Consider the following 24025-nt stretch of genomic DNA (forward strand, 5'->3'; position numbering starts at 1 on the left):
GCCTCACATACATGAGTAGAGACACCTCAGCTCCCATGTCCAAGCTCAATTCATCCCTCCACCTTCCAATCACTTGCCCCTTTCCCATCCTTCAGGCCTAGGGGCATACCAGCAGCAAGATCTGCCCTTGGGTTGGGTCCTGGGAGTGAACTGGGACATTTCAATTGGTCTCCATAAAAGCCAACTGCATTTCTGGTAGAAGATGTGATTTAAAAGTACAAAGAGAATGTAAATTTTACATTTTGGGAAGGGATAAATAAGAGACATGATTATTGTACACCTCAGCTGTTTCTTCTTTTTACTCTAGTCATAAACTAATACATTCTACCACAGTTTTGAGAGATACATTTTTCAATCTATTCATATTTTAAAAAGTATGTTAAAATTAAACACTGCAGTTGTAAAAAATAAAGAACTGCTTGAAAAAGAGAAGTAACAGCTACATGAAACACAACCAGTCAACGGCCAAGATATCTGTCAAGAGCATTAAGTAGCCTCATAATGCATACCCTTCATTTAAGAATACATCTAATTTGTCTTCAGAATGGTCTTTAGCATCTACTGCTCAAGAATGTCTACCTGATATATGTGTTACAGCATATTTGTTTAGGCCTGCCACACTCAGACAATACAGAATATGCATACTGACCAAATGTGTCAAGAAAAGTCATGAAGTATTCCAATAACCTTGTTAAGATCAAGTTTTCCTATTCTAATTTATTTTTTTCTTTCCATAAATTTCTCGAAGACATTGTTTCTTTGGGGCATTATTATTACTATCCTCAATCTTTACTCCATGTTTATTTCAAACACATATTAAGTGATATGTCAAGTAATGTGTTAGGAGCTGGGAGTAGAAAAATATCAAAATTCTTACTCTCAAGGAGGCTAGTCTTATGAATGGAGATGATTATAATAAAGAATGACAAATCCTATCACAGGTGTAAACAAAGTGTATTATAGGAGTGCAAAAGAGGGGGTCTAAAAGGAGGTTGTGGTTGCAGGAAAAGGAGGGGCTAGGTCAGGGTCTTCCCCAAAGAAGTGATGTTTCAATGAAGAAACTATAGGCTTTGTGTACATGTGTGTGCGTACACTCGTGTGTGTGCGTACACTCGTGTGTGTGCGTGTTGTGTGTGTGTGTGCGTGCTTCAGACTGGGGGAGTAGTCATCTACAAAGGAACAATATTTTTATAATATTTACTGAATGTGTACTGTATGTCAAACATTAGGCAAGAGACTACTTGGAATATCAAAGAAACAGAAAACCTGATTCTTACACTGAAATACCTTACAATCCACTAGTGACACCAAAGCTGAACAATCAAGTAAATACAATTAAGGCAAAAACAGCAGTTAAATAAAATGACTGGAGAATATCCTATATATATATAATGGAGTTTACTTGAGAACTGAGGTTCTTCTTTAATCTTCCTTGGTTAAGGAATTTTTCCACCATGCTGTCTTGAACTTAATCAGGGTAGATAGTTTCTCACTACATTTGCCTTCCAAACGACCTATTAAAAAACTACAACTTTAGGGGCGCCTGGGTGGCTCAGTCGGTTAAGCGTCCGACTTCAGCTCAGGTCACGATCTCACGGTCCGCGAGTTCGAGCCCCGCCTTGGGCTCTGGGCTGATGGCTCGGAGCCTGGAGCGTTTCTGATTCTGTGTCTTCCTCTCTCTCTGCCCCTCCCCTGTTCATGCTCTGTCTCTCTCTGTCTCAAAAATAAATAAAAAACGTTAAAAAAATTTTAAAAAAAACTACAATTTTGTTTCCCAAATATGCAATCAGTGAGGAGTTGTTAATGGTTTATTATTCTGGTATGGACATGAACTTACAGAAAATATGTGAGTTCCAAAATGAATAAAGGGCAGAAACTGTAGAAACACACTGAAAAATGACCTCAGGTTGAACAGCCTTGTTCATTCTATTTAAAAATACATTCTCTGAAAGTCCATGATGTTTTCACTTTCGTTTGATAAACTAACTGAAAATTTACCAATCAGGATCATTTGTTAGTGGAAATCTTGGATTTGACTCTTGACGTTGGAGCTGTCTGACTTTGGATAATTATGTGGAAAAATTTCTTTTAATAAGAAAAAAAATGACCAAATACGTAGACATAGCTTGCACAGTTATTTAAAAAATAGCAAGTGCTCAGTCCATAGAATTATATCTAAATTTGCATCCCTCCTTTAAACTTGGCACCATATCTAGGAAATCTAAACAGTTGTTAGTGATTCATCACAGCAATCCATTAGTTTTATCTGATTATTTTATCCTAACTCCTACTTAAGATACATAGCACCACAGAACTGGCAGGTGAATATAGGGTTTAGAATTACAAATCCAGTACTACATGGAATTACATGCAGACATTTTAAAAATTTGAGATTCTCATCTTCCCAATATCTGCCATCCCCAACTCATTTACTGAGTCATAATTTTTGGAGTTGAGGTTTATTTTTAAAAAGATCTATAGTTGTGGGATGCCTGGATAGCTCAGTCAGTTAAGCATCCAACTCCTGATTTCCACTCAGGTCATGATCTCATGGTTTGTGAGTTCCAGCCCAGTATTGGGTTGTGCGTTGGCACAGAGCCCGCTTGGGATTCTCTCCCCCTCTCTACCCATCCCCTGCTTGTGCTCTCTCTCTCTCAAAAATAAATGAACATTAAAAAAAAAAAAAAAGAAAAAAGAATATCTATAGTTGATTTTAGTGATCCAGGTTTGGGAACTTCTGGAATATACAAAGTGAGCTCGACTACTTCATAAAGCAAGTAATACTGGATAAAATGGTATGGTCATAGAGGTGAGGCTTTAATAGTCAAGCATAAAAGCTGAGAACCAATTCATAGATAAGACACCACTAGATGTTCTTGGTCATAGAATCCTTTAGATATTGAAGTAGCATTTAGATAATGGTGTTTAAGGAAGACTTAATGTACCAATATTATGGAGGATCAAAAAGTCACTTTAATAAGTTGCCACAATAATATACTGATGAATGAATGATAATTCAGACCAGATGATTGTCAATGGAAATGAAACATATACTATGAAGCTCTCCATACCTTACAAGGCCAACAACTCGAGATCTCAAGATCTCAAGAGTTTACTTTCCCACAGTCAGATGGTAGTTGAGCCTGAGTGGCAATAATGTTATTAAACAATGAGTGGAATGCTGGATGTTTGTACTAATTAAGTAATTATTATTATTATGGATAAACAATAATATAATGAATAAAAGAACAGCCAAGCTTTTGACAACTGAGTAGAAATTAAAAGTATGAAAAGAATGGGACAGAAAGAAACCTGTCCTAGTAACATGCTAGCTTGATGGTTTTATTACACATGGTTCTTACTATTTTTATTATGAAAATACTATTTTTATTATGAAAATACTTGTAGATAGAGAAAAGCAGAGACCCATTATTCATATTTAATAACTGTGAACATTTTGCCATACTTTTTCTTTCTTTTCCTTTTTTGTTGAAGTAGGATAAAGAAATTATGGTTGACATGACATCTTGTCCCTAAATATATCAGTGTGCACCTAAAAACAAGGAAAATTCCTACACAACCAAAATACCATTATCACACTTAAAATGGTTAATACTAACTCCTTAGTTTTAATGAACATGGTCCTCTTAACGTTTATAGTTATATGTAAATCAAGACAACATGGGCTTGTTATGTTCCTTCCCCAAAGCAATCTATACATTCTTTTAAATTATTGATGGAAAAGGTAGCAACTTTGCAAATCCTCTGGATCTTACTGGCGATATGATAGAAACTCCTAATTCAAAAAAATGTACCATTAATGAATGTTAATTTGATAATCACAAAAAGAATTCACTTGGAGTTTCATACACAGTGCTTCAAGAAGACTTTCAAGAGTTCTTGAGAGTATTACTACTTTCCAAGAGTCATGGGTGTAGACTGAACATCAGCAAGAACCATGGCATGATCAAGACTTTGCCCTTAACAGAACTAAGACCTCTGGCCACTGTCAGATAATCTGTCACTATAAGCTACTTGTATCCAAGCCAGATATTTATTGCTATTGATCTGCCTGGTCCTAGCAAAAGACTTTTGTTCTCCCAGACCGGGACTTTGACCTCAATTAAGTTATGAATTTCAATCCGATAGACTGCTCCACTTACCCTACTGCTCTCCTTGACTGGATTAATTAGAATTAGCTAGGCCGAGAGTCACCCCAAGCTCCTCATGGATCATATTATTTTAATAATAAATAAAAGAATAGCAGCAATGTACAAGAAGTATTTTGAAAGATTGCTCATCTAGGAGCATCATTCAAAACCTGCCAATATCAATTTCTCTGATTTTGATTACCTCATTTACTTTTTATTTCTTTTCATTCATTGGAGTCTCCCCTTTTATTTCAGCTTTCTAAACATGTTCTTTGCATTCAAACATCAAAGTACTTGCCATTTTAGCACTTTGCTGCTATTTTAGGGTTTCATTAGAAAGTAACTCATCAAAGCAATCATTTGCAAGAATATAACTAAAAAACATTTAATAATCTCAGAGCATCAAGAAAAAAACATTCCATCATCCAAGAAAAATACTAGTCTTTAGCTAAATGCACTTTCTCTACAGCTAGTTAATACATTAAAAGCAGACAAATCAGAATGTCACTGAGAAGGCAATATCCAAAGTTGCAAAGAATAAGAATGTGCAAATACATTTATTTTTAATCCATAACCCACTGGGACAGATTATATAATGGCCAATGAGAACTTTAAATCATGTTGATAACAATAATCAGTGGGATCAGTATTTGCTAAATATACTGTTCTAACTTTATGATTTACTCCATAAACATAAAAAATTTATTCTAAAATGTAAAGAATATTATTCAAGAATGTTTACATTTTGGGCTATAGTATTTGGTATCTGATACTGAAATTGTAAGATTGTTAGAAAGGATTTATAAGGGAATTATAGAATTTAGAAAGGATTTATAATTCCCTTTATAAGGGAATCCTAAAACTCTATATATTTTCAACTGATGTTTCTGACATAACAAAAACCCTTTTACTTCTTTGATTACTAAAATTTTGAGTTTTGATTAGCTTGAGGGAACATAAAGGAAAGATTTCATCAGAATGTCTAAGTCTAGTAGTAATTTCAATATTAAAAGCAATACAAAATTAAAGCACAAACTCTGCCCTTAAAATGCTGAGAATTACATGTATATTTGGAAGGTACAGTCTACAAAAGGATATGTCATAAATTTACAAATCAGCAATTTATCAAGCCTTTAGTAACGGTAGTGTTATCAAATAGTCTCCTGGGAAAGAAATACACACAACATGAAAGTGACTCCTGCAATGAAAAATGAAACAATTATATTTTTTTATAATTACAACTATTGGATTTAATCTCCATTCCTCCTTTTCTCTCTCACTACCACATACACACTCATTTGGGTTCTGTAGATCATGTAAAACGCCATTCATTTTGAAGAAGAGTTTTCTATTTTCCCATGGAAAAATTCTAAGCTCAAGTACCAGTAAACATTTCTTCCTCAGCACCCAAAACATACCAGTAATCTAGTAAGAAAAACAAAACTGGTATGAGGACTGGACTCTTTACAATGTGGGAGAGAATCAAGGATTAAAGAAATAATTTGAAGGCTGAGGCTATTTTCATAATGAGCCACTCAGCAGGAAAAGATCAAATGACAAAATGTATTGTGCTTTGGCAAAGGGCTTCTGTTTTCACACCTGACTTTCATTAAGTTGCATATTCTTAAGTGGAATTAGAGCAATTCTCTAGCAAATCATACAGGTGATTTAACACATTAGCCCAGACTTTTCAAATGACCTCTTAATTAGGGTCACAAGGATAATGTGTGAGAGAAAACAGGAAAATTTAACATATTTACACCTTCCCCTACAGTGGAAATATTTGAAATGTAGACAATGACTCATCATATTAATAGTATGAGAACTATATATTATATATATATATATATGTATACAAATATATATATATATTTGTAAGTGGGTTTGTATTTGTATACAAATATATACAGTGTATTTGTATACAAATATATATATATATACATATATATATATATTTGTAAGTGGGTTTATAAATGTATGAAAGAATATAAGAGTTTGAAAAAGTATTTTTTGATAAATTTACAAAAAATATACACACCTATGTCATTTACTAGTATTCTCTATTTGTGCTTAACCATCTAAACTTTTCAGTCTAATTTAAATATTCTAATACTGAATGAATGTCCAGGAATAGTGTTTACATATAAAATAAAAGTAGTAAAAGGGAGAAGGTAAGCCTTGTCCATTTCCTAGGGAGGACTTTTTAAAGGCAGACAAAAAAAAAAAAATCAATATATGTCTTCTAAAATTAGCAAATGAGATACTCAATGGTATTTATATATTTGAATATTGAAAGAAAGGAAGGTAAGATAAATCTAAACTATAAACTCCTTCTCTTGGGAGAAAAACTACTGAAACACTGGAAGAATATCTTAAGTGACTATACAGCCTTGTTAAAAACAAGAAATTGCCTTGAAATCTTGTTTTATCCAAGCAGTACGTGTACATTTTATATCCTATTCCACAATTATATATCTATGTTTTGTTTACCTAGAAAATGACTTTTAGAGCTACTTCTAAGTTAAATTATTTGTATTCCCCAAATCCTCAAGACAAATGGGTACTCTGGAAAGATGCACCATATTCGTAAGGTTTCTCATATATTCTTACATATACCATGTACTCCACTGTTGCCAGGGACAGAGGCCCTCAGTTTGATATACCATTTAAAAAAAACAATAAAAAACTTAAAAAAAATTGAATGGCATGGAAAAATGTTCATTTTATAATATTAAATGAAAGAGAAGTACAGAAACCACATACATGGCTGGTTTCTGGTTCCAAGTAGGATGGAAGAAGATATAATAAAGTAACTTTCCTAATGTTAGCAACAATGAAAGAAAAGGAAAATTGAAAAATTGTGTTTATGAAAGCAAAAAGGACTGAGTGAACTAAATCAGAGAGCTATTCAGAGAACAAGCTCTCAAAAATGAGAGAGAGAGAGAGAGAAAGAGAGAGAGAGAGAGAGAGAGAGAGAGAGAGAGAGAAAGAGAGAATAGGCTCTTTCCTGCTGCTTTCTTACCTGGGAGTATTTGCTGATTCTGTGTAAAGCCTGAGGAATGAGAGTGGCTCAAATAAAATGATGACACTGGGGAAAATAACATTTTGGAGGTTGTTAGGGGTTGGGTCAACAACTAAAAAATTTCAGAAGTCCCAAACACAAAGTACTATTTTCCCACTGGTTTAATTTCTGAGTTCAGGGGCTATGTGGGAAGCCAGAGTTTCTAAAAGAGCACATAGGAATCTGTTGTTTTGGCATATTTGAGGGAGACAGTCCCGGTTGAGGAACAGGGCCTGCCTCAAACAACAAATGTCAGCCCAAACACATTTACCAAAATTTGGAAGCAGTGTGGGATAGGAAGCTGGAGAACAAAGCTCAAAGCAGAAAGAATCAGACGGAGTCTTAATCAGTGTTTCAAGAAAGGGAGGCAGAGACCCTTAGGCTCCCAAGCAAAAGCCCTCAAGAGCCTCCCCTCAAGATATGTAAGAAAGCAGAGGTATAACTAGAGTTACAACCTAGCCCCAACATTGCTCAATTCTTCACTGGCCTGAAGTGATTAGCCCCTCAATCAATATATCTGACAGATGATAAGGGGTGCCCTTTCTTGGGGCAAATAACACTGACTTCAGTCTCTATTCTCCTTTATGCATAATGTGCAACATACCATTTTAAAATTATGGGATATAGCTCTTCCTCTTCCTTTCTTGAACAGTTCAGCTTTAAAACCGTAGGTAAGGTTGAATGAAGTAGGTATTCATGTGAGTGGAAGGGTAGAGAAAGGGGAGCTGTCATGGTACAGAGCAAGGTATCAGAGCCTAACTAGGATAACAGGGTGTCCACCTGGAGTGGTAGCAGCCTAATGTGAGGTGTCAGGGCTCACAAAGGATGAAGAAGACGTCCAGATAGAAAATGGTCTGGGGCGCCTGGATGGTTCAGTAGGTTGAGCATCCGACTTCGGCTCAGGTCATGATCTTACAGCTCGTGAGTTTGAGCCCCGCATCGGGCTCTGTGTTGACAGCTCAGAGCCTGGAGCCTGCTTTGGATTCTGTGTCTCCCTCTCTATCTGCTCACTCACATTCTGTCTCTGTCTCTCTCAAAAATAAACATTACAAAAGAAAAAAGAAAAGAAAAGAAAAGAAAAGAAAAGAAAAGAAAAGAAAAGAAAAGAAAAGAAAAAAGGGAAGGGAAGGGAAGGGAAGGGAAGGGAAGGGAAGGGAAGGGAAGGGAAGGGAAGAGAAGAGAAGAGAAGAGAAGAGAAGAGAAGAGAAGAGAAGAGAAGAGAAGAAAAGAAAAATGGCCTGGTACAAAGTGTCAGAGTCTATGTAGAGCTGTTTCCATGGCTGGGAAAGAGAAGAGTTCAAGATGAACTGGAACTTCTTGCTATGCAAGAAAATATGAAAATTCTCAAAGAATTACGGGAGTATGTCAAAAGGACACAGAAGCCAGACTGAAGTGGCTCCCATTGGCCAAATATGGAATAATTCGAGCATAAATGTAAATAATAATAAACAGTGTATTATAATATAAAATAGGGAACTATGAATCCAAACTGATATAAATAAAAGCATGAATAAATTGAAGTTTTGATGAGGACAAGATATTTATATATCTCCAAGTATCTTTCCCACAAAACAGTAATGAATCACAAAGGGACAAAAGTAATTTCACTTTGAAAATCTTGACAGACATCACTTAACTCCGTGATCAACATAAATATCAGTAATGGGGCAAATTGAAAGTATGAGCTATTAGATAGGTCCCAATAAGAATACAGTATCACTTCTACAACATCACTGCAACAGATGTGTAATGTAAACATAATCAGGAGAAAACATGAGACAAACTCAAATTGAGAAACAGTCTAAAACATTATTGGTCTGTAATCTTTAAAGATATCAAAGTCATAAAGGTCAAAGAGAAACTGTGTAACTGTTCCAAACTAAAGGAGATCTTTAGTTTCCTCCTTTAGGCCCTTTTAAACATGATAATCAAATGCACTGTGGGATTCTAAACTGAATCCTTTTATTATAAAAGAAACTCTTGGGCCAACTGGCAAAACCTGAGTGATGTATAAAGATTAGATGACAGTAATATATTAGTGATAATATCCTCATTGTGATAGTTTATTTGTGGTTATATAATAGAATATCCTCATCTTTATACAGGTGATAGGGCATAATGTTGGCAAAATGCTCTTAAAGTTCAAGGTTTAAGATTCAAACACACTTACTGTTTGTATAAATTTGAGATTGTTTCACAATTAAAAAAAATTTAATTGAGACATGTGGACAAGTGGGAAATTGTGATCTATAAACAAAAGAAGGAGCCAAAAGCAGCTGCCTCAAAGATGTCAGTTATTTAAATTAAGAGAAAAAAACTGAAATGATCATTACAAATACATGAAAGAAAATAGAGTAAAAGATGGAAATTTTCAACATAAAAAGGAATTAGGTAAAGTTATTCAAATGATCATTCTAGAACTGAAAAATTGTAACTAAGAACTCAATGCAGTCTTAACAGAAAAGATTACCAAAGACAAAGATGGGTCAACAAAAATTATCCTAACTGAAGCATTCAGAGAACTAAACAGCAACATAACATAGATGAACAAATAAAAATAAACAAAAACAATAAAAGAGAATATATGACATTTAGAATACATGTCAAGTGGTCTCACATATGAGAAACTATAATTCCACATGAGAGAAGAGAATGGAGAAGCAATATCTGAAGACATCACCATCACAGCAAAAAAATTTGTGAAATCAAGAGCTATGTCAGAAGGTTCAGTGGACCCCAGAGTTAAACACCACCACCACCACCACCAACTTAGCCACTCTTGGAAAATGATACATACTGTGAAAATCTTAAACGCCTGAGCAAAAAGATATCACTTTCAGAGTAAGAACAATAAGATTTACAGCTAACTTCTAAAAAGAAAATATGAGAGCTAGAAGAAAATGGAATGGCAGCTCTACAGAAAGAAATACAGGGGCCAGACCTAAAATTCTCTATGAAGCAAAATTACCTTTTTAAACTATAAATGGAATAGACATACTCAGATAACTAAAGGTGAAATGACTCATAACTAGAAGTCAATATTATAAGAAATATTGAAGTTCTGCAGGCAAAAGGAAAATGATACCACATGAAATCAGGAAAGTACAAGGAATGAAAAAACATCAAAAAGAAGGAATGAAAAAGCATCATTTATGTGAATAGAGATAAAGACTATTGAGTGTTTAATGCCAAAACAGTATCCTGTGAGGTATGTACTTAGAGAGGTAAAAATATATCACAGTTATAGCAACATAAGCAGGAGATAAAAAATAAACAGAATCATACCATTTTAAGATGTTCACACTATTCAGGTGAAGCAATTTCAGGTGTAATTTCTATCACGACCACTAAAAGAATGATTCTAAGAGGAATGGCAAATACCATTAAAGAAGGCAAAATGGAATAATAAAAAAAAAATACTTCACACAGAAAAAATTGGGAAAGGAAAAACAGAGAAACAGAAGGTGAAACAGAGAACAGAAAGATGACAAAATTAAGCAGATTAGCACCACAAAATACATTAAATATAAATTAAACCTCACCATTAAAAGACAAAGATCTGAATAAAAACTAAGACCTACATGGGGCGCCTGGGTGGCGCAGTCGGTTGGGCGTCCGACTTCAGCCAGGTCACGATCTCGCGGTCCGTGAGTTCGAGCCCCGCGTCGGGCTCTGGGCTGATGGCTCAGAGCCTGGAGCCTGTTTCCGATTCTGTGTCTCCCTCTCTCTCTGCCCCTCCCCTGTTCATGCTCTGTCTCTCTCTGTCCCAAAAATAAATAAAAAACGTTGAAAAAAAAAATTAAAAAAAAAAACAAACTAAGACCTACCTACATGCTATTTATGAGAAACACAATTTTAGGTATAAAGACATACTGCTGATTGATTGAACTGTGTTCCCCTCAAATTCTTAAGTTGAAGCCCTAAGCCCTGATGTGACTGTATGTGGAGGCAGGGCCTTTAAGGGGGTAATTAAGGTTAAAGGAGGTCAAATGAGGCCTTGATCCAACATGACTGTTGTCCTGTTAGAAGAGGAGACACCAGAGACTTCTCTGTGAACACACAGAAGAAAGGCTATGTGAAGATACAGTGAGAAGGCAGGGTTTTGCAAGTCACTAAGAGAGATCTCACCAGAAACCAACCTTGCCAGCCCTCTGCTCTTAGACTTGAAGCCCCCAGAACTGTGAGAAAATGCTTGCTGTTTAAGCCACTCAGTCTGTGGTATTTTGTCACGGCAGCCCAAGCAGACTAACACAGAAACGGGTAAAATTTAAAGGATAGAAAAAAATACATAAGGTAAACACTATCCAAAAAAACCTGATGTAACTATAAAAACACTAAACAAAGTGTATACATATATATATATATTAGCTTTTATATATAGATTTATACACATTAGATTTTATATATAGATTTATATATATATATTAGATCTGAAAATAGCCATTTCTCAATGATAAAAGGGTCAATTCAACAAGAAGGTAAAACAATTTTAAATTTGCATCTAATAACATAGTTTGAAGGTATATAAAAATGAACACACTTACAAAAATCATAATTGGAGATTTCAACACAATTCTCTTAGTAGCTGATAAACAAGTAGACAAAAAATCAGTAAGAATATACAGCCCTTCACTATTAACCAACCTCACATAAACGATATTTGTGAAAGACTACACGAAACTGCAAAATAGTCTTTTCAAGTGAACATGCAACATTTTCCAAAATGTACCATATAAAGAGCCAAAAAGCAAGTGTTAATTTCAAAATAATGAAACACTCCAGAGTATGTTCTCTCATCATACTTGATTCAAAATAGAAATGAATACAGAAAAGGAACTATAAATTCCCCCAATGCTGGGCAACTAAACAACATACATCGGGATAACCCACAATTCAAAGAAAGAAATCACACTGGAAATTAAAAAAATATCTTGACCAGAGGATAATAAAAATATCTCAAAACCTGTAAAATGCATTTAAAGGAGTGCATAACGAGAAATTTCTACCTCTAAGCACACCTACTAGAAAAGAATAGCTGAAAATCAATATCTAAGCTTTTATTTCAAGAGGTTAGAAAAAAACACCACAGCAAATTAAATCCAAAAAAAAAAAGGAGGAGGAAAGAACAAACAACAAAAATCAATGACACAGACACAAAATGTAGGATTGGGAAATTAACAAAGCTAAAAGCTTGTTCTTTGAAAAGATTACTAAAGTTGACAAATGCTTAAAAAAATAATCGGTAAAAAATATATTAGAAATATCAGACAAAAAAATACATCACTACACACACGGGAGACACTAAAGTGCAAGATGATATTATGAAGAACTTTAGGTCAATTTTTTATAACTTAAGATGAAACGGGCAAATTCTTTGAAAAACCCAACTTATTAAAACTGATCAAAGAAAAAATAGAAAATATGAATAATCTTCTATCATTTAAAGAAACTGAACTTATAATTTAAAGGCTTCTAGGTTCAGATGGCCTCATTGGTGAATTCACCTAAACATTAATTCATCTATAGTGCTTATAATTATATGTGTCTGTACATTTTTTTTAATGGTTGATCTAGGTATCACTCTGTGTGTGTGTGTGTGTGTGTGTGTGTGTGTGTGTGTGTGTGTGTTTACTGTTTACTGGTATTGATAATTTACCACTCTGATGAAACTGTAGAACTCTTACCTCCATTTAGCTACCTCTACTTCCTCCCTTTATAAAATGATATTTATCCTGCTTAGTGTTTGCTGAGCTCCTGGATCTGTGACTTGGTGTCTATCATTAATTTTGGAAAACTATCAGCTATTCAAATATTTCTTCTGCTCCATTCTTTCTTCCCCTTCTGATATTTTAATTACATGTATGTTACACTTTTTGAAATTGTCCAAGAGTTCTCAAAATTTCTGTTCTTTTTATCTTTCTGTTTTTTTCTCTTTGCATTTCAGTTTTAGAGTTCATACTGACATATCTTTCAAGTTCACTGACTCTTCTCTCACTTGTGTACTCTACTGAAGAAACTACCAAATGTATTCTTCATTTCTGTTACAGTGTTTTTGATTTCAAGCATTTCCTTTTCATTCTTTCTTAACGTTTCCGTCTTTCTGCTCACATGATCCATCATTCTTATATATAGTCTACTGTTTCCATTAGATTACTTAACATATTACTTAATCATACAAATTCCCTATCTGATAATCCCAAAATCTGTGTCATGAGTCTGGTTCTGATACTTGCTTTGTCAGACTATGATTTTTCTAACTGTTCACCATACCCTGTAAGTTTTTATTGAGAGCCAGATGTGAGGTATCCAATAACAGAAACTATGGTATACAGAAATTTAGTGTGATGTTTTATATTAATCTGGCTAATAGTTGGGCTGTGTTCAATGTTTACCGTAGCTATAGAAACCTGAGGCTTCAGTTTCCTGTTTTTGTCTCCCCTGTTGTCTTTGGGTTTCCCTAAGAGCTCCTACTTAAAAAGAGTCAATGTCTTGGAGCTCTTTCAGCTACAATCTGCTCTTACTGTAATGAGAGCCACATGGCTGTGGTGGTAAGGTATAGGGAGCAGAGAAGCATTCTGTAACCTTATGATTAAATCTCAGTCTTTTAGTGTGCCTGGATCTTTACAGGTGTTTCTTAGTACCCACCCCCAACCCCACCTCCTCTTAGGAAAATTAAAGGGGGCTGGAGTAGGATAACTGCTCTGGTAGACTTTTCCCTTGGAAGGTGGGCCTTTGTTATGAAAAATGCTCTTAGTATGTTTCAACATTGTTATTTCCCCTCTGTCCTGACAGAAACAAGAGAGATTTTTCCTCAGATCTTCACTGTGAGAACTTGAGGGTAGAAGTAGCTTCCTATAAGTAAAACTCATGATATAGTGTGGGGCACACCTAAGACTAGGCCCCTGGAGTTACCTCCTCTGAAGCTACTCCACACTGAGCCTCCAGCTATTGATCAATTACCACTTGTGTTCCTACGAGTTTATGGCTCCAGTGGCTTTGGCTCCACTGTGATTATCTGTGTTTGCCAGTTTCTTCAGGTGTCAGGGTGGCAGTTTACTCTGAGAACTTAATTATCTGATAGGCTCAAGAAAAGTCATTTGCTTTTAAGTTTGTTCAACTATTTTCTTCAATTTTTTTTAATGTTTATTTATTTTTGAGAGAGAGAGAGAGAGTCGGGGAGGAACAGAGAGAGAGACACACACACAGAACCCAAACCAGGCTCTAGGCTCTGAGCTGTCAGCGCAGAGCCCAACGCAGGGCTAGAACTCATGAACAGTGAGATCATGACCTGAGTCTGACGCTTAACTGACTGAGCCACCCAGGTGACCCAGTATATATATGTTTTAAATCACCTTTGTTGATTTCTAATTTAATTGATCCACACTCAGAGAATATGCTGATATAAAATATTTTCGTTGATATCTGCTTTGTGGTACATTATGTCAACAGTTGTTTAAAATACTTCTAAAACATTGCATTCTCAAAAAAATTGAGAAAACAATCCCACTTAAATTGCATCAAAAAGAATAAAATAATTAGGAAGAGATTTAACCAAGAAGATGAAAAAGATCTGTATACTGAAAATTGTAACACTGGTAAAAGAAACTGAAAAAGACACATATAAATGGAAAGATATCCTGTGCTTTCTTATTAAAATGTTCATACTTCCCAAAACAATCAACAGACACAATGCAACTCCTACCAGAATTCTAATAGAATACTTCACAGAAATAGAAGAGCCAACCCTAAAATTTGTATAGATCCATGAAAAATCCCAAATAGCCAAAGCAATCTTAAGAAAGAAGAACAAAGCTGGAGAGGCATCACACACTCTGATTTCAAACTTCATTACAAAACAGAATAGTACTGGCATAAAAACAGACACATACACCAACAGCACAAAACAGAGAAGCCAGAAAAAAGCCACATATATGGTCAATTGATTGGAGGCAAAGGGGGCAAGAATATACAATGGGAAAAGATAGTGTCTTCAATAAGTGGTATTAGGAAAACTAAACAGCCACATGCAAAAGAATAAAACTGGGCCTGTATCTTACACCATACACAAAAATCAACTCAAAATGGATTAATGCCTGAGACCTTTACAAAACTAAAAGAAAACACAGGGAGTAAGCTCCTGTGTTTTCACATGAACTTGTCAATGTGTTCAACTATTTTTTTGTCGTTGTAAGGATCTATGTTCTTTAATTTTGGAGCCCCCACCCCCTTATAATGTATTGTCTTAAATATTTCCTGTGGATCAGTAGAATATTTATATAACATCAGATGATGTTAAAATTTTTGATTCAGTGGTCAAACATAATTTTTAAAAGCCCAGAGGAAAGGACAGTATATTATGTTTATCTCTATTTTCACCCATTCCATTGTTGTTTCTCTTTCTTCTTTATGTTCCAAGTTCCCCTCTATTATAATTTCCTTTCTATTTAAAGAAGTTCCATTTAGGGGAGCCTGGGTGGCTCAGTCGGTTGAGCGGCTGGCTTTGGCTCAGGTCATGATCTCACAGTTTATGAGTTCAAGCCCCACATTGGGCTCTGTGCTGACAGCTCAGAGCCTGGAGCCTGCTTTGGATTCTGTGTCTCCCTTGCTCTTTGCCCCTCCCCTTTCACACTCTGTCTCTCTCTCTAAAGTAAATAAACATTAACAAACTGTTTTAAAAATAAAGAACTTCCATTTAGCCATTCTTTTAGAGTAGATTGGTGGGTGACAAATACTCTATATTTTTCTTCATTTGATAATGTCTTTATTTCACCTTATTCTTGAAAGATATTTTCACTGGCTATAGAATTACAAGTTGACAGCTTTTCTTTCAGCACCTGAAAAATGTGGTGCCACTTCCTTCTGACCTCCATGAAAAACCATTTCAATCATTGTTTCCCCATAAACATAATGCATTCTTTCCCACTAGCTGCTTTCAATGTTTTCTTCTCTTTAATTTTTGGAAGTTTGATTTTGATGTATTCTGGCAAAGAATTTTTCAGATTCATCTGTTCTGGGTTTGCTCAGCTTCTTGAATCCACAATGCCATTCATCAAATTGGGAAGTTTTCAGCATGATTTCTTTCAATATTTTTCAGCTTCACACTGTTTTCTTCTCCTTTTGGAATTCAAATGACAAAAAAAGCTAAATCTTCTGTAATTGTCACACAGGTCCTGGAAGCCCTGCTGATGATTTCTTTCCCATCTACCTTCTCTCAGTTTTTCAAATTAGATACTTTCTACCTATCTGACTTCAACTTCACTGATCCTTTTCTTTATCACCTCCATTATGGTGATGAGACCAGTGAATTTTTATTTCAGTTATTATATCTTTGGTTCTATAATTTTTGTTTAGTTCTTTTTTATGTCTTCTATTCCTTTGCTTAGGAATAAATTTAACAAAAGAAATAGAAGACTTGTACACTGAAAACTACAAAATACCACTGAAAGAAATTAAACAAGCCCTAAATAAATGAAAAGACATTTTATGGATAACAAGACTTAATATTTTAAGATGTCACTACTCTCCAAACTGATCTATAGATTTAATGCAATCCCTATAAAAATCTTAGCTGCATTTTGTTTTGCAGAAATTAATAAGCTGATTCTAAAATTTATATGGAAATTCAAGGGACCCAGAATAGCAATAACAATCTTGAAAAAAAGAACAAAGTTGGAGATCTCCCACTTCTGTTTCAAAATATACTACAAAGCCACAGTAAAGAAAACTAAGAAAATCACAATTTGAATACGCAAAGGCAATCCACACACACCAAACACCAAGGTGACTCAGATATTAGAATTATCTGACAAAGATTTGAAAATAGTTGTCATAAAATATTTTAATGAGCAGTTATAAGCATTCTTGCAATAAATGACAAAAACAGAAAATCTCAGGAAAGGAATAAATTTAACAAAAGAAGTAAGAGATAGTGTGGTACTGTCATAAGGGTAGACATATCAATCGATGGAAAAGAAAGAAGAATCTAGAAATCAACCCTCAAATTTATGGTCAATTGATTTTTGATAAGGGTCCTACAACAATTCAATGGGGAGGAGGAATAGTCTTTTCAACGGAGAGACTGAAACAACTAGACATCCACATGTAAAAGAATAAGGTTGGACCTCTACCTCACATCGTACACAATTCAAAATTAATCAAAAACCTGAATGTAAGAGATAACATTATAAAACTCTTAGAAGAAAAAGGCTCAATCACTATGGTCTCTGATTAAACAACAGTTTCTTAGAAATGACATCAAAAACACAAGCAAAATAAAAACTAGATATACTGGGCTTCATTAAAATTAAAACTTTTTGTGCTTCAAAGAATGCTACTAGGTCAGTAAAAAGACAGCCCCCTCAATGGAAGAACATATTTGCAAATCATATAAATGATAAGGGCTTATATTCAGAATACATAATAGGTCTCACAACTCAACAGTAAAGAGACAACCAAATTTTTAAAATGGGGAAAGACACTGTTAATATCAATCTGTTCTAGTTGGCTGAGGTATAGAGAGCCCCTACAGAATTAGGTGAATCCACAAAACTACCCTGGTCACTTTTCTTTGGGGGTTCCTCTTAATTAATGATGGCTAGGGAGATTAAAAGAAAACTGCCAAACAAAATAAAAGGTCCGATTCAGGCAGTCACCTTATTTATCCCACTCCTAATATCATCACCTAAGCAAAGTCCCCAACTTCCTCCCTTGCACTCACACCCTTTAGACTCTGTTTTGACATATTTTCCCTTTGAGTCACCACTGTTGGTCCTTTCAAAGCTGCTTTCACCCAGATAAATACCTTGAGAGAGGAGAGGATGGCAACACGAGACACAAATGATGATCTGCCTCAACAGGGCTGGCCTCGAGTCCATTCCCTTAACAGATTTTGCCTATAAAAAAAATTACTGAGCTTTCCATGGCTTTTTTCACCCAGTTAAAAAAAAAGTGGGCACAAGATCTGAATAGACATTTCCCCCAAAGAACATACAGAAGTGGTCAATAAGCACAGGAAAAAATCCTCAACATCAGTAACAATCAGGACAATGAAAATCAAACCCACAATGAGATATACTAAAGTGGCTATCAAAATAAAAGACATAATAACAAGTGTTGACAAGGATGTAAAAAAACTGGAACTCTTGTACACTGCTAGTGGGAATGTAAAATGAGCAGTAGCTTTGAAAAACCATAAGCAGTCCTCAAAAGGTTAAACACAGAGTTACCATATGCTCCAGCATTTCTTCTCCTAAGTATATATCCAAGAGAAGTGAAGATATATGTATATGCCCACGTGAAGTGTTTATAGCTACTTTTTTCATAATAGCCAATATTCATTAAAACTGAAGAAAAAAACCCTAAATGTCCATCAAGAGGAAAACAGATAAATTGTGGTATATGCATGCACACAATAAAACATTATACAGCTATAAAAATAAAGGAACAAATGATATATGTAACAACATGAATGACTCTTGCAAATGTTATATTGAGTATAATAAAACTGATCCAAAAGAAAATATATGTTGTAAATATTTGAATTTCCAGAAGAAGGAGAACTAATTGATGGCAACTGAAGTCAGAATAATAGTTCCCTCAGAGTGGGGGTGGGACGATTGATACTGACAGAAGTTGCTTAAGGAAACAAACCTACTGGGGTTTTGGCAATGTTGTACTTTGATATAGGTGGTAGTTGCACAGGTGTGTGTGTGTGTGTGTGTGTGTGTGTGTGTGTGTGTGTGAGTGTGGGTACAGGTGTGGTATTCAGTTGTGTCCTTAAGATTTTAATACTATATGTATCTCACTAAATGTATTTAGTATCTCCATTCTCTTAAATACTACAGAAAAACTACTCTATGTACAATATTGTACCAAATACCTTCTTAAAAAACATTTTTTAAAGTACTCTCTACACCTAACATGGGGCTCAAACTCATGACTCTGAAATCAAGAGTCACATGCTCTACCACTGAGCCAGGCAGGCACCCCTGTACTAAATATCTTTAAAATATGTTACATACGTGTAAGTAGAGAAAATAAAGATGAGAATAAAAATGTACTCAAATTTTACAGTGGAGAGGTTAAGAGCTTAAGCTTTGGAATCAGAATGACATGTTCAATCTAAACTTTGTCACTTATTACTTCTAGGACTTCCCAACCTCCTGTTTCTTCACCAGTAAAATGTAGGTAACAATATACCTACATTATAGGACTGATGTGATGACTAAAAGAGATAATACATGTAAGATTTTTGATACATAGTATGCACTATAAAACTGTTTTGTATCTTATCCCTCCCCCAACACACACATATAATAGGATTATAGTTTTATTTACTGCTTTATAATTTTCTCATGGCTATTTATTTATTTATTTATTTTTGTCTTTTTTCAGATATTGGAGAAACGTGAATTCAACTCCAGAGAGTTTGGAATTTATCCTATGGGTAGTGCAATTATCAGAGTTCTGATCAAGCCAGTGACATAATAAACAACAGTCTGGAGAAGTCTCTGCTGGAAGCAATATGCTTGGTGGACTTGGGGAAGAGGGGTACACTTGCCCAGGTGCCGCAGGACAGCTTGAGGTACAGAGGCCACTGTCACTACTTTAAGCTCCACAACACCCTGGTGAAATCTAGACTTGCAATTATTCCTCTGCTTTTTAAAAAAAAGTGCATTTTCTATTTATTTCATAAAACTATATACGGATATAGAATTCCTTTTTTTCAGATACATTCATTTATTCTTTTCTTCCACAAGTACTCTTTTTTAAAACTGAGGTATAATTGACATGTAACATTATATTAGTCTCAGATATACAACATAATGATTCAATATTTGTATATACTGTGAAATAATCACCACAATAAGTTTATTTAACATCTCATGTTTTTGAAATCTTTTACAACACACAGTCACCAAGGCATTCACAGAGAGGGCATGGTGCTCTATGCCATCATGTAAAGCGTTAAGTTTAGGTCATTTATAAACCGCCAAGTCTTCAACATAGCACTGAAACAAACGCTTTCCTCCTGAACTGCATTAATACCCAGTACACAGTGTAAACACCTAATACCACAGATGCTCTCACTTCTCCCCCAACCTACTGAATTCCTTAATATTACTTTACAATAAATCTGAGAAAACCTGGTAATAAATCTTCAGCATTCAAATACTTCCAGTGTGCTTTGGGAATAGGTTTAATCTTTCTCCAGGGCTTGAAAGATCAAAATTATTCAAGAGGTCTGTAGGGTATATGCGTGTGTGTTTAACCCATATCCTAATCTCAAATGTGGTTAAGAACCTAACTTCCAGAGTTGAACTAAAAAATCAATACCAAGCAGTGGAAGAGACAAAACTGTGTCCATAATACTGCCAGGTAACAAATGAAATCTATAAAGGATCTTTCTTTGAAAATAAAATAAAATTAAAAGTTCCAATTCCATCAGTCACAGAATGTAGAAACTGCAGTGCAATAAAAGTATATATGAGATATACTGATGGGTAAAAATGACAGAAAAACACAGAGTAGACTTTGACATATGTCTAATTACTACTCCGTTTCAGGCTAATGGTAAAAATTAGTCTTCAGATAGTTGATAACATCAGCCTGTCTCTGCTGGGTTAGTACCAAGATCTGTGGCCAAGCAAATACTTCTAATAAAATTGATTTTCCTTTTTGGCAACCAATAGGCCAGTCAATAATAATGTTGTTTAAGAAAGATTGAATCATGAGGGAGATGAACCTTTCCTTCCATTTATTATGTTTGTATTGTCTATATTTGAAAAGAGTTTTCAATAACGAAACCAAAGAAGAAATCACAAAGGGAAAGCTATTCTGAGAGCTAATCTCCAAAAGCCCTGTGACTTGGAAGCATCTAAGTAATCCAAACTAACAAAGCCGAAAGCATTCCCTTAACTGAAGCTAGATTGTGGGAATCAGGATTGTCAATAACAGAGGAAAATCGAGGCTAGGGGCAATATAAAGTAGTCATGTGAATACAAAGATGTCAAGGAAAACACTGGTTGCACATAGTCCTAACTGACTCATCCAAAAAACCTATGTGGACTTTTACTTTGCATTAAAGCTGGTGTTCTGTAAAGAGTATTCCATAAAGCCACATAAAGCAGTTTTTGAATTGTCTTATATTAACCAAACATAATACAAGACAAACAGATGAAAACCTCAGGCTATTCCTAACTTGGGAACATTTCCCCTCCAAACACCCCCTAACAATACAAACCAAGTAAAAGACATGAGCACACCAATACTTTATTGCTTTTGTTTTTTAACTTACTTAACTTAATGGTAGTGGATAAGGGAAGCAAAAGATGAAAAGATGATTTATTTATTTATTGAATATAATTTATTATCAAATGAAAAGATTTAAATGTTCATAAAGAAAAATAAGTAAAAATCACGGGAAAAATTCTCAGTAAGTAGTGAAGAAATTTATCCTACCAGATATTAAAACATATTTTGAAGCTATAACCATTAAAACATCATAACACAAGTATGTAAACAAAAAACAGAGCAATGGAATCGGAAACAGCCCAGGAATACACAGAGGAAGTGAGAATATGAAAAAAGAAAAAAGGTACTTCAAATCAGTAGAGGAAAGATTATTCAACAAACATTACTGAACAAGGTTAATCATCTACACAAAAATAAAGTGATACCATCTGGACAAAAATAAAATGTGTATTACATACATGTGACAAATTAATTCTAGATGAATCAAGGAAACCATGAAATGATGAAGGTACGAGAAGGAAACATGGGGATATTTTTAATATTTATATCACAAAGTGCTCATTTTCCTTAACACATAAAAAGTTCCTATAAATTAAGAAGAAAACATCAATCCAGTGGGAAACTGAGCAAAAAATATGAACAGATGTTTCACAGAAAATGAAATACAAGTGGCTCTTGGTTAAAGGATATTAATTCATTAATTCATTAATTAATTCATTGGCCCATTTATATGGTACCAGCTAAATTATGATACATCTCCATAAAGAAATATTATGTACCCATTAAAAGGAATAAGGCATGGGATGCCTGGGTGGCTCAGTCAGTTAAGTGTATGACTCTTGATCTCATGTTTCGTGCATTGGAGCCCTGCGTTGGGCACCATACTGGCAGCGTGGAGCCTGCCTGGGATTCTTTCTCTCCCTCTCCCCCACTCATGCTCTCTCTCAACATAAATAAACTTTTATTTTATTTTATTTTATTTTATTTTATTTTGAGAGAGAGAGGGTGCAAGTGAGCAAGGGGCAGAGACAGGGAGACAGAAGCAGGGCTCATCCAAAGCAGGGCTCACCCAAAGCAGGGCTTAAGCTCACCAGATGAGGGGCTCAAGCTCACCCGATGTGGGGCTTGAACTCATGAACTCTGAGATTGTAACCTGAGCCAAAGCCCAATGCTTATTAACCAACTGAGCCACCCAGGCACCCCAATAAATAAACATTTAAAGAAAAAAAAAAAAGAATAAGGCAACATTATCTATATACTGATATAGAACAATCTCCAAGATAAAGAAAGCAAGTTATAGAATAGCGTGTGTAGCTTGTATCACATTGCTGCTGTACATGCTTATATATATATATATATAGCTGCTCGTCTGTGTTCTCTCACCTCAAAAATAAATAAAATTAAAAAAAATTAGTCTTTTGCATTTTTTGACTTTTAAAAAAGCGTATTACTTAAAAATAAAGTTTATTTATTTATTTTGAGAGCGAGAAAGGGGGAGAGAGAGAGAGAGAGAGAGAGAGAAAGAGCATGAGTGAGTGGGGAAGGGCAGAGAGAGAGGGAGAGAGAGAGAATCCCAAGCAGGATCTGCACGGAGCCCGACACGGGGCTCAATCCCATGAACCATGAGATCAAGACCTGAGCCCAAATCAAGAGTCAGATGCTCAACCAACAAAGCCACCCAGGTGCCCCAGGTATTTTTTTTTAATACATACTACCAACTAAAAGAAAAAAAATCAATGAAATATATATATTTCAAGGCAAGATTACGGCATAAGCTATGATCTGACCTATAGCTCAAAGCTAGGGAACTGGTCCAAGAACAATATACACATATCTAATGAGGAAAGAGGTATTTCTTCTGCTAAAAAAACAAGGATACCCAAAAAGCTCTGGCAAGTGCTCAGGTCCTTCTTGGTACTCATGTTCTATTTTTCCAACATTTTCTTTATAAACCAATATTACTTTATTCAATAATTACTAAGCATCTACTGTATGTCAGATATTATTTGAGGCACTAGTGATACAACCAAATTGTAGTACCTGTATATGATAGTGTTGAGAATACAGACATGTAATCAACCAAATATAATACAAAGTGATTGCACTGTCATAACTTTTTGATGCGCTTAAGATCAGGGAGTTATAAAGGCGCCTGGGTGGCTCAGTTGGTTGAGCATTCGACTTCAGCTCAGGTCATGATCTCACAGTTGTCGAGTTCGAGCCCTGCATCACGCTCTGTGCTGCTGGAGCCTTCTTTGGATTCTGTGTTTCCCTGTCTCTCTGCCCCTCCCCTGCTCGCACACTCTCTCTCCCTCAAAATAAATAAACATTGGGGCGCCTGGGTGGCTCAGTCAGTTGAGCGTCCGACTTCAGCTCAGGTCATGATCTCACGGTCTGTGAGTTCGAGCCCTGTGTCAAGCTCTGTGCTGTCAGCTCAGAGTCTGGAGCCTGCTTTGGATTCTGTGTCTCCCTCTCTCTCTCTGCCCCTCCCCTGCTCATGCTCTGTCTCTGTCTCTCAAAAATAAATAAACATTAAAAAAAATTAAAATAAATAAATAAA

At 35.2% G+C, this 24025-nt stretch overlaps 1 protein-coding gene across 8 annotated transcripts in view; it reads right to left on the reverse strand.

Annotated features, from left to right (window-relative positions):
* The window catches only part of ACBD6 (acyl-CoA binding domain containing 6), a 213509-nt gene that overhangs the window by 77167 nt on the left and 112317 nt on the right, over positions 1–24025 (reverse strand). The window contains exon 7 of one of the 8 annotated variants that reach the window (XM_040446491.1): positions 5201–5349. The exons of the other annotated variants lie outside the window; for them this stretch is intronic. Coding sequence (XP_040302425.1) covers positions 5266–5349 — 84 coding nt within the window. The 3' untranslated portion in view covers positions 5201–5265. Of the gene's footprint in view, positions 1–5200; positions 5350–24025 lie in introns of those variants that run through there. 8 annotated transcript variants of the gene reach the window in all.

Source organism: Herpailurus yagouaroundi, unplaced genomic scaffold (assembly GCF_014898765.1).
Source record: "Herpailurus yagouaroundi ecotype Mexico unplaced genomic scaffold, PumYag 195, whole genome shotgun sequence".
In the NCBI taxonomy this organism is placed as follows: Eukaryota; Metazoa; Chordata; class Mammalia; order Carnivora; family Felidae; genus Herpailurus; species Herpailurus yagouaroundi.